Genomic DNA, 15120 nt, shown 5'->3' with positions numbered 1-15120 from the left:
ATTGGGGAACAGACACAGGTGAACTGTGGAAGGGAGAGGGATGGGGATGGGACGGGGAACATGGCGAGGGGAAGATGGACATTAAAGGGACTTTCAGGAAGGAAAGCAGGAGAATTGAAGGAAGTGGGCTTGGGTGGATTATCGGGGGTAGAAAAGATCGAGGATTTGGATGGGGAAAGATAAGAGGTGGTGGTGAACAGCTGTTTTGAAAGCCTGGAGGGAAGAATGGGAACGAATAGAGTGAGGAAGTTTATTCCAAAGGCGGGAAAAAAAGAGGAATGAAAGAGTGCAGGTGAGCAGTGATTCGTGATTTTGGTAGTTTTACCAGAAGGGGGTTGTTGGCGGACCTTGAGCGCCCTGTGGAAATGTGGTTGGGACAAATCACAGAGAGAGCAGGGGGGCAAGGCTGGAGAGGAGTCGGTAGAAGACAGAAAGACCACCGACCAACCTGCGGTGATTGAGTGAGAGGCCCAAAGACTCAGCTTCATTGCGGGAGATGCCAATGATCTTAAAAGCCCTGGTTTCGACAGCGTGAAGTCGAGAAAGGTGGGAGGCAGGAGCACCAGCCCAGAGGGGAGAGCAGTACTCCATCAGGCTACGGACAAAAGCTTTGTAAGTGGTCAGGAGCTCAAGAGGGCCGAGGAAGGACTTTGCACGACGGAGGATTCCCAGTCGGCGACTGGCTTTTGAGGCAAGGTTGGAAATGTGACTTTCCCAGGAAAGGTCATGGCAGATAGTGAGACCCAGAAGCTTGAAAGAAAAGACTTCTTCCAGAGGATTGTTGAGAAAGTGGATGGGGGTTTTGTAAACGGTCCTTTCGAAGAGACATAGTGAGAGTGTGAGATTTGTCTGGATTGAAAGACATGTTCCACATGTTGGACCAGTTTGTGATTTTATCCAGATCTGCAGTGAGCGAAGAAGCTGCTGCTTGCCGGTCTGAGGGATGACAGATGGTACGGCAGAGGGTGGAGTCATCGGCAAAGAGAAATAGAGGATTTTCCAGAGAGTCCGAGAGATCATTGATGAAAACCAGAAAAAGAACAGGGCCCAGAACGCTACCTTGAGGAACTCCAGCCTGCACAGGAAGAGGGGATGAAAGAACTCCATTTAGGGCCACACGTTGACTGCGACAGGAGAGGAAGTCTGCGAGCCATGAGTGGAGATGGCCTTGAATACCATGGGAAGAGAGTTTGGTGAGTAGGGCAGGGTGCCAGACTGTGTCAAAAGCACGTGATATGTCCAGGGATACGGCTCGGATTTCCTGTCTGGCATTGAGGACCTCCATCCATTGATGGGAGAGCAGTAGCAGCATATCTAGGGTAGAGTGACCTGGTCTGAAACCAAATTGATGATTGGAAATCAAGCCATTGGAGAAGAGGAAGGATTTCATGTCTGAAGCGATGATGGATTCCATAACCTTGCTGATGATTGGGAGAAGGCTGATTGGTCTATAGTTACAGGGATCTGTTTTTGCACCTTTTTTATGCAGGGCAGTGATGTTAGCAGATTTCCAAGCAGATGGCAGATGACCCTGGGAAAATGAGAGGGTGAAAGACGGACCAGTGGTTTTGAAAGGCAAACAGAGATTGCTGGAATTATAGCTTGATAGAAGATAGATACTGTGGGTGCAAAACGCCAAGCAAGGTGTCCTGTCATTCGTAACTGAGGATCTCTTCCCCAACGGCCACACCTCCGCAGCAACGTGTCATGTCATTGGTAACTGAATATCTCTTCCCCAACGGCCACGCCTACGCAGCAACGTGTCCTGTCATTGGTAACTAAATGGCACCCTTTCCCCATCACCACGCCTATGCAGCAACGTGTCCTGTCATTGGTTTGGTAAATAAATGGCCATAACTTGGGAACCACTTGTCCGATTAATATCAAACCTTGAAAAGGCACATACTCAGGTCCCCAGCAATATGCCTGGCAAGTTTCAATTAGATCGGATCAGTGGTTGTCGAGAAACAGTGGTCACACACACACACACACACACACACACACACACACACACACACACACACACACACACACACACACACACACACACACACACACACACACACACACACACACACACACACACACACACACACACACACACACACACACACACACACACACACACACCTAGAATTATAGATAGATACACTGCTTGCGTTATCTTTTTTCTTCTCAGGAGCGATCGAGTGATATGTATTGTGAAGATTGTATGTTTTGGTTGTCGTGATTTGTTGTCTTTAAAATTGAGTATTTATAAGCAAGAAAGCAAAAGGGCACACAAGAGCAGATTTAACCACAACATGTATTATTGTACAATCTTTTATACACAAAGGCCACGTGAGCATTATTCAAACAGGGGAGGAGAAGATAAGAAAAGAAAAGTGGGGCCTTTTCTTTTCTTTTCTCCCTCACCTCACACAGCCTGATGGGGTTGCACAAGCCCAAATATACGAGAGAATGGGGAAGATGGGACATGCAGCCACATCCCTGAGGTACACAGACCCAGTAGGCGTGTCCTCTCCGGCATCCCAGATGCATTCAACAGCCAACCAGCACCCCACAATAATCAGCAAATGGAGGGTGAGGAGTTGTTATAAAAGCTGAATTCATTCGTTCCAGTTACTTCCTCCTCTCGATGGACAGAGTGTGCTGCCCAAAACGTTGAGGCCTACTTTATTTTTGCTTTGGAGTTATTTTCTTTTTAAAGTATATGGAATGTAAATATCTCCTTTCAGAGCTCATCCATAGTGAAGACCCTAAAGCTTTGAACTTATTTTTGGTGTTCCACCATGGAAACTTTAAAACAGTACTTAATATATGCTTTGTTGCAATGTTATCATTATTTTTGTTATTTATTTTGGAAATAGAATGCCATGCCACAGAAGAACTCATCCATTTATAGTAGTCTTAAAAGGTCTATGGGGATTTTGGGGTCTTTTGGTTCCTCTGGGTCATCAGATATTTTGGGTCGTTTTTGGTCGTCCGAGTCTTTTTGGTCATCTGGGTCATTGGAGATTTTTGGGTCATCTGGGTCTTTTGGATCCTCAGGGTATTTTGGGTATTCAGGCTCATCTGGGTCTTTTGAGTCCTCTGGGTCTTTTGGGTCCTCAGGGTATCTTGTGTCTTTTTGGTCATCAGGGTCTTTTGTGTCCTCTGGGTCTTTTTGGTCATCAGGGTATTTTGGATCTTTTGGGTCCTCTGAGTCTTCAGGGTCTTTTGGAGTCATCTGGGTATTTTGGGTCGTCAGGAACTTTTGTGTCATCAGAGTATTTTGAGTCTTTTTGGGGTCATTGTGATATTTTGGGTCATCTTGGCCTTTTGGGTCTTAAAAGGTCGAAAGGGTCTCAGCAGTCGAAAGATACATTTCAATAGTGCGTAATTAATTGACATAAAAACCCTGACACACACTTCATCCATTTATCATAGATCACAATCGTGGAAATGACGTCAATGAACACAGGAGTGTTGACCACGCCCCATACCGGATGAAGTGTGTTAAACGAATCTGCACGTAGGAATAAATAAATAAGTAACACCCCAATTTCCCTTTCACACGCCATGTGCTTATAACGACGAAAATACAGAAACCTCCTTTTTGGTTATTAAAAGGAAAATTGGAAGGGGCTCTGGATGAAGGGGGGGTCTGGATGAAGGGGGAGGTCTGGATGAAGGGGGTCTGGATGAAGGGGTGGGGGGTCTGGATGAAGGGGGTGGGGTCTGGATGAAGGGGATGAGGTCTGGATGAAGGGGATGGGGTCTGGATGAAGGGGATGGGGTCTGGATGAAGGGGGTGGGGTCTGGATGAAGGGGGTGGGGTCTGGATGAAGGGGGTGGGGTCTGGATGAAGGGGGTGGGGTCTGGATGAAGGGGGTGGGGTCTGGATGAAGGGGGGGGTCTGGATGAAGGGGTGGGGTCTGGATGAAGGGGGTGGGGTCTGGATGAAGGGGGTGGGGTCTGGATGAAGGGGGTGGGGTCTGGATGAAGGGGGTGGGGTCTGGATGAAGGGGGTGGGGTCTGGATGAAGGGGGGGGTCTGGATGAAGGGGCCATTCAGGCATGGTGGATCAGTGTTCTTCCTACGTCTACCTTCCTTACACATATACACGTTAACACGATCACGTGACACATGTTGCATATTTCCCACAACAAATCAATTTGCATTGGAAGCGGTAAACATCAAACTTACCGACACTTTGTCCGCGCTGCACGATGATAAACACTCAGTTGGGAGCACCTCAGACGTGACGTCACTTCCGGCTCGCACGTGTAGAACTTGAAGAACTTGTGGGATGTGGATATTCGTTATGAGTCTCGCAGGAGAAGCTTCAAGTCCGCTCGCTCGCTTCTGAGCTCTCTGTCCTGGGTTCAAATCCCGACCGAGCTATAAACTGCCATCCTGGTGTTTCACAGGCGTCGTGCGTGTGTCCCTCGCTCGGATGGCCGTTCAAAGGTCCCGTGTGCCCGTATTAGTTCGTGCACGTTAAATATGCCACGGTTTCCTGCGCAAAGAGTGGGCGAGCTATCGCCGGCACCATAAACAAATTCCAAATTATTTCTCTCACTGACTGCTGGGAAGGTATGGACATATGGTACAACTCATCATCATCATGACTGACAATTCAGCCATTACGCCCATTTGAATTTCGTATCACTGAGCAACGGATAGGCATCGATTGGCCACACTGGACTACCTGAGACATGGAATATAATGCGATGAACGGTTTCTCTTCTACGATTCAATATTCATTCGACAATTCGGTGTCCATGATAAACACGCACGTCCTGCTGACCCTGCACGTCTCGGTCTGCGCATGCGCCCACAAACTCAGGAAGTGACGTCAGTACCGTAAACACGTCCGTTGCCAAAAAAAATGTATCGTTGGATTCGTTCGCGCAGATTCGAATTGGATTAAATAAAAATAATAATATCCCCTAAACCTCCAATCTATTTCTCTTTATTGTACACCTCCCACTCCCTCATTCTCCTGACGTCCCCCCCCCCTCTCTCTCTCTCTCCAACCGATCAGCCTTCTTTTTATTTACAGTTTTCTCTGTTCGTGAATTAAACAACCCGCCGTGCATGTTTAAGTATTTCTTTTTTTCGGTTTTAGTTTTGAATAACTAACCTCGTATTGTCCTCATCTAAACATGAATGACCAGAAGCCTCCATGCTTCAGCCCGTATTATGCCATTGACAGTGGAGGTTCGCTTCGCTTCGCGTTCGGAGTTCGTCGAGTTCGCGGAAGTCGCTCGTGAACGATTTCACGTTCTTCCATCCAACATCACCCAGATATGCTGTGATTGGTCAGTTTAAAACGCAACAATGCCTGGGTGTTGCCTTGACAAGCTCTTTGTACTCAGCACTATGTTTAAAAGGACCAAAATAAAAGATCTGTTTTCCCCTTTTTCTTGTTTTCCCCTTTTTCTTGTTTTCCCCTTTTTCTTGTTTTCCCCTTTTTCTTGTTTTCCCCTTTTTCTTGTTTTCCCCTTTTTCTTGTTTTCCCCTTGGTTGAGTGAAGTTCTGCCATTGCTGCGATGCTAGGGAGTTCAGGCTCCAATCCAAGTGAGTTCCTGCACCTACTGGACTTTTCTAAAGTTTGTCTCTATTCGATTATTTTTTCTGTCCTTTCATTTCCACATTAAAAACAAACAAACTCTTTAATCCTATTTCTCTTCCAAGATTCTCTCCATCTCCCTCCTTTGTTCATAATTGCACTCTTTCTCTTGAATTTCTTCCTTTTATCCTTACTGGAGTTTCAACCCTTTCGGATCCATTTTCAATTTTGTGCTGACTCCACATCTTTTAACCCTTTTGGCATGCCTCTCAAACATTTCACGCCCTCCTCAAACCCACTGCTTCAAACCCTCCTTCGCACCCCCCTCCAACCCTCCTAGGCGTGCCCCCCCTCCAACCCTCCTGTGCACCCTCCTCCAATCCTCCTGCACGCCCCCCTCCAACCTTCCTACACACCCCCTCCAATCCTCCTGCACGCCCCCCTCCAATCCTCCTGCACGCCCCCCTCCAATCCTCCTGCGCACCCCTCCAACCCTCCTGCGCACCCCCTCCAATCCTCCTGCGCACCCCCTCCAATCCTCCTGCGCACCCCCTCCAACCCTCCTGCGCACCCCCCTAAATCCCCTGCAAAACCTGTTTAACCCATGTTTAACTATTTTAGTTATCTTTTCACCCTTTCATTGAACACCTTTGTATACTCTTAACCTTTTTGTACACCGTCAACCCTATTTTAAACCCCTTGAATTTCTGTTTGACCGTTTTCTATATGAGTAGGGCAACTTAGCTAAATATAGCATAACAATTGTGCATTTTGTGAGGAAAGCATCAAATTTGGCACACTAGTAGCCTAACATATTATGAACACATTTGGATATTGGGCCATCTCAAATTCAGCCGCTGATGGCTGTGGCAGCCATTTTCCACTGCCATCAAAAATTTTGAGATGGCCCAATATCCAAATCTGTTCATAATATGTTTAGGCTACTACTGTGCCAAATTTGGTGCTTTCCTCACAAAATGCACAATTGTTATGCTAAGTTGCCCCACTATATACCCTCTATCCCATTTGTATACCCCTTTAACTCCCATGTACCCCATCAACCCCTTTCCATGTTTAATTTATTTATTTTTGCCTCTGTGCCCCTTTTAACCCTCATGTTTCAATTGTTAATTTTTCTTTAGATTTTGTCAATATCAGGTTGAAAAAAAAAATTGGTGGTGGTTTGGATTTCCTGTCATTTTCTCATGCCTTAACTTTAAGCTGTCAACTTTTTTGTTGTGAAAAAAACTCCTCTTTCTACTTTGCTTATTTGTAGCTTGAAAAATGCCGAACATTCCTGAAAACCTTGAGCAGGAGGTGCCCGTGATCATTAAAGTGGAGAATAAGGAGGATGGAGAACCAACACTTCAACCACATACAACTTCTGCCACTGCCAGCTCTTCAGAGCTCCTGCAGATGTCTGCATCATCTATTTACAGGGATATAAGGGCTGCCCACCTTTCTGGCTCCCACACCGAAAGCAAAAAAGACGAAGACTGTGATAGCAAAGAGACGCAAGCCAACTTCCACTACATTTCTTTGAGAGGTAATAGCTGGAAGTATTTTGACGTCGACAAGATGCAAAATTCGTACGCCATATGCCGCTTATGTGGTAGGCGTCTTTCTCGGGGGAAAAGTATCAAGCGGCTATCTTCGACGACCCTGAAACGGCATCTTGCTTCGTTTCATAGAAGTCACTACATCAAGCTATTTCCAACTGGTGTGGGACAAAGTCCAAGCTCCAGCGAAAAATTAAGAGAGCGATCCACTCTTACTCCACAAAGGAAGAATGCCGGATCTAAAACTCAACAATTAGCTCGCCCACGTAATGAACCTGTTGGTGACATTATGATACCAACGACATCTGTTGCCAGTTGTGTGCCACAGTCATTATCCAAAATGGTCGAGACTCAAGAGAAGTGGCCATTTACAGACCCACGTGCCCTGAAAATCACCAAATATATTACACTCATGATTGTGCAAGATAATCTCCCTTTCTCATGTGTAGCAAAATCTGGCTTTGCAAAATTATTAGCAGCATTACAACCTGAGTACACCATTCCTTCTCCGCATTATTTCTCAAACACGCTCATCCCAAAATTGTTCGACCTCACAAAGCGACGGGTGGCACGTTGTATGGAAACAGCAGTTGAAAAGACTGTGCACGTGACGTCAAATGTTTGGGCAGCAAAGGAATCTAAAAAATCCTTCCTGTCACTAGCCGCTCACTGGGTTAGCCGTCCGCCGGACTCCATCGTAATTGGTGAAACCGCTACTGCTGCCAGTACTTCTGTAGTGTGTCGGGGAAGTGCCATTTTGGGGATAATTCCATTGCCTGAACATCACTCGACAAATACACTGGGTGAATCCCTTACTGAATATTTAGCACAGTGGTTCAAAGAATCGGACCTCCAAGTCGGTAAAATCATGACCAACGAAGGAACTGACATTGTTGATTTGATTCAAAGCTATGGTTATGAACATGCAAACTGTGCAGTTCACAAGCTAAATCTGGTGGTCAAGAAGGGGTTAAAGGACAGGAGAAATCACGGTATTGCAAATGTGATGTCGAAGTGTCGGAAAATTTGCGGAACGTTCGTCCACTCCACCATAAAAATGGCAGCTTTGTATGAATTCCAAGTGCTTGCGAAGGTTCCAGCAAAAGAGCTCATCCAAGACTCCAAAACGTGTTGGAAAAGTACGTATAATATGATTGCTCGCTTGGTGGAACAACGTCCAGCTATTGAGAATTTGGAAAGGCTTCACCCAGAAATTGGGGACCAGATTTCAGAACAAAACTGGAATATCCTGCAAGACCTCATACTTGTTCTAGGACCATTTGTTGAGGTCAAAGACAAGTGGTGTGCAGACCGTGCAACTATTGGCGATGTCATACCGTGTGTGTGTGGGCTAAGTTTGAGGTTGGCCATAATAAAAGATGCAGAACCCAGCACACTTTTGACTCACCAGGGTGAACGGCTGGTACAATGTATGCTGACAAACCTTGGTGAAAGATTTGACAATGAGCTCAGAAATTCAACCCAAGTGTTTGCTACAATGCTGGATGTCAGATATAAAAAGGACTTTTTGGAAAGTGACCAGCAATTTTGGATGAATAGCCTGTTTGACTACATTGAGCAGTGCGTTTCAAGACGCAAAGAAAAAGGCTTGCATCCATACACAAAAGAGGCGGGAAGTTATGGAACACCATGGGAGCAAGCTGAAGCAGAGGCCTCATCAAGCATGAATGAGCCGGATTACAAAAACAAAGGCGTTCTGGAGTGTTTCAAAGCGAAGATAATTCGGAGGACTGCAGCACACCAGGTTAAGGTCAAAAGCGTGTTGAGACAGATGTTTGACAGTTTTTTCTTGGAGCCTGCAAGTCAGGATCTCGAAACGGATCCCTTGGATTATTGGGTGGGCAAATTAAAGATTTGGCCCGATTTAGCCAACGTAGCTCTGTCGCTGTTGGCATGCCCTCCCACCAGTGTGGCCTCTGAACGTGTATTTGGTGCTTCGCAGCAGTCTTCGCATCCAAGCATTCGCTTGTCGGCATTGAAGAATGGGATGCTCACCTTTTTGAGGTGTAATTTTGCCACATTTGCTGATGAGAAAGTGATTGTCAATCTCCCACTGTATTGACTAGAATTTCAGACTCCTTTTGCTGTTGAGGACATTCCATGGCTCAGGTGGCATAATGGCTTGATGTGACTCCAAGCTAAACCCCCAAAAAATGAACAAAGCATGTACAGTGCTTTGGTTTAATTTCTCCATTGTTGTCCGTCATGTTTTTTGGTGTATGCAAGATCGAGGTTCATGGTGAGTGTCAAGTTGGCACAAGGTTAAAATGGCAATGTCCACTTCAAAATGGTTATTTAAATCACATATACCATGACATTGCAGAAAGAAGTGCAAGACTGTACAGGGTTGTCCACATCATGGCAGAAGCCACAATTGTTGGCCACTTGGGACTGCTGGATAGGTCACAAACCTTGCCATGGCATGGCAAAAAAAATCACATTGTGAATGAGATGGTAATGAGCAGCTCAAAATAGTTGCATCTGGGTGTTTTTGTGAATGGTGCGCCAAAATACAAGATATTGACGACAGTGTTTTGGCCAATAAGAAACTTGCCGAATAAGCTAATGGTTATAAGTCTCGTTTGGACGTGACTGGCACAGGCAGTTTGTAGGTTTGATCCCTCATTTGCACATCAAATGATGATCACAACACAGCTTGGTGAGAGCTTTGTGCTCTTCATTTGCACTCCGATGGAGGGGGGGGGGGAGCATTATGAATGATGGGATGAGTACAGTATCACAAGCTCTGCTCAGAACAGCAAATAAATAGTTAAATGGTTGAGTCCAGCACAATGTACTGGAGAGGGGTGTCCAGTGTTTTTTTTCCTTAAAAAAACAAAAAACTGCCTTTTTTAATTCTAGAAACATCCACTCCCTTCGGGAGCATTGGCAAGTCATCTCCCCCCTCTCCTCCTCCTCGCAGAAGGTGGGGGGGGGGTTACACTAGGTACTACCAACACGTATGCAAAGTTTGGTGAAGATCGGGCCACCCCTTTTTTTTCTATGATTTGCAGATGTACATACATACACATATACAGAGAATTGTCTTATCGGTCTCGCCCTGAAGGGGGTTGCGAGACTATTGCAACGTGTATGTGTGTGTGTCGGTATGTGTTGATTTTCGTTTTAAAAAAAATTTTCCCCTTAACCGATCAATGCAAAACTTTAAACATAGGAGGGATGCCCCATGGAGAATATTTTATTGATAGCCTGGCATATATGTCAAGCTCCTCATGGGGTAGATAGGATGATGACTATGACTTCCTCGGTGAAATGGTATTCCAGCCTTAATTTGCTGAATCGAAATCCTTATCCGAAAAATCTGTACAACCCAATGTGAGTAAATAATTAAATGTCATCAGTCATCTGGTCTCGGTAGAGATGACCTAAAAATTGTTGACTGACAGACGTACGGACGGACGTACGGACAATTGGTCCGGCTTTATTAGGTCATCTCGGTAGAGATGACCTAAAAAGGTTTAAATAAATAAATTAATCTTCTGCAGAACCACTTAACAGATCAATGTAAAACTTTACACATATGATTGACTAGCCATGGAGAATAGTTTGAATTTTTGTCATATTTACCTTTATTGATGCAATTTAGCTTTAATGTGCACAAAAGTGGTCATTAAATATCCTAATAATCAATAAAGCTGCAGATAATGACAATGTATGTGACATAATAGGGTGCATGGATGATACGGGTGTATGGGTCATGAGAGTAGCGTGTTCAGTTAATGGTATTTTTGTTCATAATGAGCACACAAGGTGAGACTATGCGCTCTACCAAGTGCCATTCTAGTTTAATATAATAGGACGAGTTCCCTTACAAGGAACCTCAATGCAAGCCCATCAAGCCCACACAGTGGTTGCCAACCTATTATTTGTCTGTGTTCTATCCTTTTAAATGCTGAGCACGAAGCAATGAAGCAGCACGTACCATCTTTGAAGTTTTTGGTACGACTCAGCGGGTTTTGAACCACCGACCTCCCAGGATTCAGAGGATACTCTAACCATGGACACAGTATGCTGTAATGAGGTTTGCATAGCGTCTCCAAACAGAAGTGGTACCTTGTCTGCCATGTGTACATGTTCCCCTCAAACAGGAGACCCAGTTTTTTCATGAAGTTGCAACTTTGTAATGTATGTTTGTGGATTTAAACCTTGTCGTAATAAGCAGCATTTTGTTGCAAATGACATTTACAAATATCCAAGACTATTTCTACTGCCTGAGTGTCTATGTTTGATTGTCTGTATGTGGGTATTTTAAGAATCGATTTGAATCCAGCACAAAAATACCATATAAGGAAATTGTTTAAAAGGTGCCATGCTTTATTTTGAATGTTAAGCTGTACTAACAGGTAGTTGCACTGTTCCGGTACAATTTTTATTCCATTTTGTCTTTTCACTCGTGGAAGACAGAAAACGAACATTCATTCTGTTGAACAATATCTCCGAATTGTCCCAACTGAGCATTGTACACCCCATTCCCAAAATCTGCTCTATTCCTGTCTATCCAGTGAAAACTGCTTTGTTTGACAGTTGGAAGTCGTTTTTATATTTACAAGGAGTTTGAATGTTTGCTGTAAATAAATGTATTTCAAAATGAATATCTCTTGTGCACCTGTCGGTAATAAACCGATTCTTTATTCTTCCAGTCACGTTTGTGTTGGTTTCCTTTGCTGACAATCCACAACAATAATTTTAGCCAGGGTCCATTCAGTGGTGAACAGAGCTAAGGGGGGGGTAACAGTTTTGCCACCACCTGATAAACAAACATTCACTGTGACCTGCAAGCCCCAAAAGGGTCTTGTTAATGGGGGAGGGGGGGGGCTTTGCAATGGCTCTTTTGTAGTGATAAAACAGATATGATTATAACACCAAGCAAAAGGTTTTGAAAACATAAATTTGCTGCCTCGGCAGAGGTGATCTTTGCCATGTGGTGATTCTTGCTACCCAAGCTATCAGCACACCTGGTTATTTTAAAGCACACCTGGCCTTTTCATATTGCAAAGCTGCTCTGGTGACATCTTTCAAGAGAATTATGATCAATTTAGGCCATAATCTATAAGAGAACCATTTCATGGCTCTTCAATACTTCTATCTCAGATTTCCATTCATTAAAGTTTTGTTTTTTAAACCCATTATGAGGTAACTTCAGCCATCATATGGCATTTCCAAATGGTGATGCATGTACAATCGTTATCTGAGTCTCAGCCGATGCAAAAAAAATTAAAAAGCAACGATTTTTAATTGAACTTGAACACCAAGAATCAGAAAAAAGGGGAAAAAGCAGGCCCTCAAAAACCAGGTGTGACCGGAAGTGATAAATACAACAGAGCAACAACATGTATGCATTTTTATGTCTGTGATGTAATTTTAAATACAAAAAAAAAACGATATACTTTACATTTAGCAGTGCAAATATTTTGGGTGAATAGTCTTACCACAAGGAAAGAAAAAAGCAAGAAAGTAGTTCCTCCACCATCATCAGCGACAATGCCACCACAGCTCCCACTAGCAGTACACATCATCCGGAAATACACTTTGGTGAGTGAATACCGACGGATGAGCAAGTGGTTCATGGACACATCTCTACCTAAAAGCAGGTTCCACTTTCTTCACACCACAGCCCCCCCCCCCCCACCTTCATATCATTGATGACTCGAAGTGTCGTTTTCCATCCAGATAGAGCATCGATTCTGAAGGCACAAAATACCAGGTATATGAAATCCAAAATTCGAACTGTGCATGGATTATCAAATTGCTGTGATATGGCAAAGCATAAAATTCATCAGAAATATTTTGTGCAATGCCATTTATTTGTTTGAAATGTAGTAATCATTAAACAGATTGGAAGGGAAGGAAGGAGATGAATTGCTTAATCATTTAGAAGACTTCAATATCTTGCCAATTCGAGTGAAAATTACAATGGTAACCACGTTGCTTTTTTGGCTTATCCCACCAGGTCTTCCCTGCAGCCAAATGTAAATACATCAGCGAGAGGTCTGTTTTTTACTTTTTTTTAATTATAGAGGATGTATGTTTTGCACAAAGAAGGTGCGTGTGCATCTCTGCGACTGTCTTGGTGCGTGCGTGCGTGCGTGCGTCAATGAGGCACATACATGCAGCCCATTTTCTCTCATTAATCTTTTCCTGACGCCCTCTGCATCTGCTGACCCCTCTTCATTCCCACAACTTTCTCAGAGGATCATTTTTGTGGTGTGGTATTTTTTTGTAATGACATGATCAGAACTCCAAGCGGTGGTGTTTTCAATCCTGCAATGTTTGCTTAGTTGTAACAATCATGATATATTGTGCTTTCTACAACAGCTGCCCATACGTTTTTACTCTCATCTTTAAGCTATCCTTCCTCATGGGAACACCTTAACGGAATAAAATAAAATTTAAAAGACTGCAAATTAACTATCATTTCCTCAATCTCTTCTTTTCCAGGCATAGAACCACATTATTTTTTTCGTTTTTGTGTACAAAGTCGAGGCTCCTGGAAGAGCTATTAAAACAGAAAAATAACAATGGGGTGGGGGGTGGAAAGATGTCAAAAGCAATTTTAGATGCTTGGAGAAGGAAAGAATGATTTTCGATAAGATTGGCATGGATGCAAGTTTCTCCAAAATTAGTATGAGGGGTTTAAGGGTGATAAGACATAAAATGTTGCCAATTAAACTTGATTGATAATTAACTTGAAAAAGTAAATTAGTTAGAGAGCTGGCTGAGCTTCATTCTCAAATTTGCACCCAAAAGGTTTGTTGATCTCATTGGCCAGTGAAGACCATCTGATTTATAAAAAGTGATTTCTTAAGTGCGGCTTTCTTGGGGTTAAGGATTATTTGATACTTCAAGTAAACCCTTCTAGCCCTTCCAATCTAAACATGGCACCCAAACCGCCCCTTCGGTATTTGGACACATAGTGTGACATGTGTTTCAATTACATTTGTTAAGAAGTTTTAATCCTAAGGGGTTCACGGATAAGAAAGGGCTAATTAAGAATTCATTAAGAGTTCAATCTCAAATTCGCGCCCAACACCCGTTCTGATCTCATAAGATTGCTTTACCCATCAACAAACTAAATTCATGACTTAAGAACGATTTTTGTCTGGGGTTTAAAGTTAAGAAGGGTCTTAAGGGCACAAGGGTATTCACATAGCGCTTGGAAAAATAATTTGATTGAGCTGACGCCCATTCATTTACATGATGGGGGGGGGGGGTCTATAGATAGTGACAAAAAACACAAATTGCATCCATTTAAGAAACCATAGTGCCTGGGGTTAATGAATAAGAAAGGGCTAATTAAGGGTTCATTAAGGGTTCAATCTCAATTTGGCACCCAACACCTGTTCTGATCTCATAAGATTGCTTCACCCAGCCACTAACTAAATTCATCACTTAAGAACGATTTTTGTCTGGGGTTTACAGATAAGAAGAGTCTTAAGGGCGCAAGGGTCTTCACATAGCCGGAGAAGGAAACACAAGAGGCAGAGGGCACATTGAGATAATGGAAAAAAGCGATGACGCGGGTGTAGTCTATGTTGATTCTAATGTGTAATGTAATATATGTAGCACGATGATCATCAAACGGAAGTGATATAAAGGCAAGATGAGCACACAACATTCTCAGTGAAATCGATTTGATATACACTGACGGGCCATGTTGTGATAACCGGGGGACAATTCAACACATTGGGGGTCGAAAAGTGAACATAGCATAAGGAAATTGAAAGTGAAGAGAGTGACTATACGATGCACTGTCACTGTCATTATGAGTTTTATTAGGTTACTACAAAATATCGTCCCTGTGCTAACAGTCAGAGGGAGATGACATGACAATGCCGTAAACACAGAATGATATAAGAAATCTGTCGAATGTGCTCGAAGATGGGTCTACGTCTGGTACACGAACAGATGCATTTTTTTAACAAACTCCAGATGCGTGTCTCGACTCCACTTCTGAACTGTTCT

General features: G+C 43.6%; 2 protein-coding genes and 1 long non-coding RNA gene across 8 annotated transcripts in view; 1 reads left to right on the top strand and 2 right to left on the bottom strand.

Moving 5' to 3' along the window:
- The window catches only part of LOC147023385 (uncharacterized), a 39790-nt gene extending 34965 nt beyond the window's left edge, over positions 1–4825 (bottom strand). Inside the window, exon 1 of the long non-coding RNA XR_015060167.1 lies at positions 4189–4825. This is a non-coding gene — a long non-coding RNA (uncharacterized LOC147023385). The remainder of the gene's footprint in view (positions 1–4188) is intronic.
- Positions 4826–4925: 100 nt separating this feature from the next.
- On the top strand, positions 4926–11797 carry LOC147023384 (zinc finger BED domain-containing protein 4-like). Of its 2 annotated transcripts, XM_085888729.1 has the most exons (3): positions 4926–5306; positions 5522–5565; positions 6834–11797. In XM_085888729.1, exon 3 carries the CDS (start codon positions 6842–6844, stop codon positions 9197–9199), a length of 2358 nt encoding a protein of 785 aa, XP_085744855.1. In that variant the 5' UTR covers positions 4926–5306; positions 5522–5565; positions 6834–6841; the 3' UTR covers positions 9200–11797. The 2 variants fall into 2 exon arrangements, with proteins under 2 accessions (XP_085744855.1, XP_085744857.1); XM_085888731.1 differs by lacking the exon at positions 5522–5565.
- Positions 11452–15120, bottom strand: part of ACOT9 (acyl-CoA thioesterase 9) — a 147441-nt gene continuing 143772 nt past the window's right edge. For all 5 annotated transcript variants that reach the window (XM_085888745.1, XM_085888742.1, XM_085888744.1 and 2 more), the window contains 2 exons: positions 12788–12842; positions 11452–12657 (listed from right to left, as the gene is read on the bottom strand). In XM_085888745.1, coding sequence (XP_085744871.1) covers positions 12790–12842 — 53 coding nt within the window. In that variant the 3' untranslated portion in view covers positions 11452–12657; positions 12788–12789. The remainder of the gene's footprint in view (positions 12658–12787; positions 12843–15120) is intronic.

Source organism: Eptatretus burgeri, chromosome 7 (assembly GCF_056783735.1).
Source record: "Eptatretus burgeri isolate ZD-2024b chromosome 7, Ebu_testis_v1, whole genome shotgun sequence".
Classification (NCBI taxonomy): Eukaryota; Metazoa; Chordata; class Myxini; order Myxiniformes; family Myxinidae; genus Eptatretus; species Eptatretus burgeri.
Note: the sequence above shows the minus strand (reverse complement) of the source record. Positions and strands in the feature narration are given on the sequence as shown.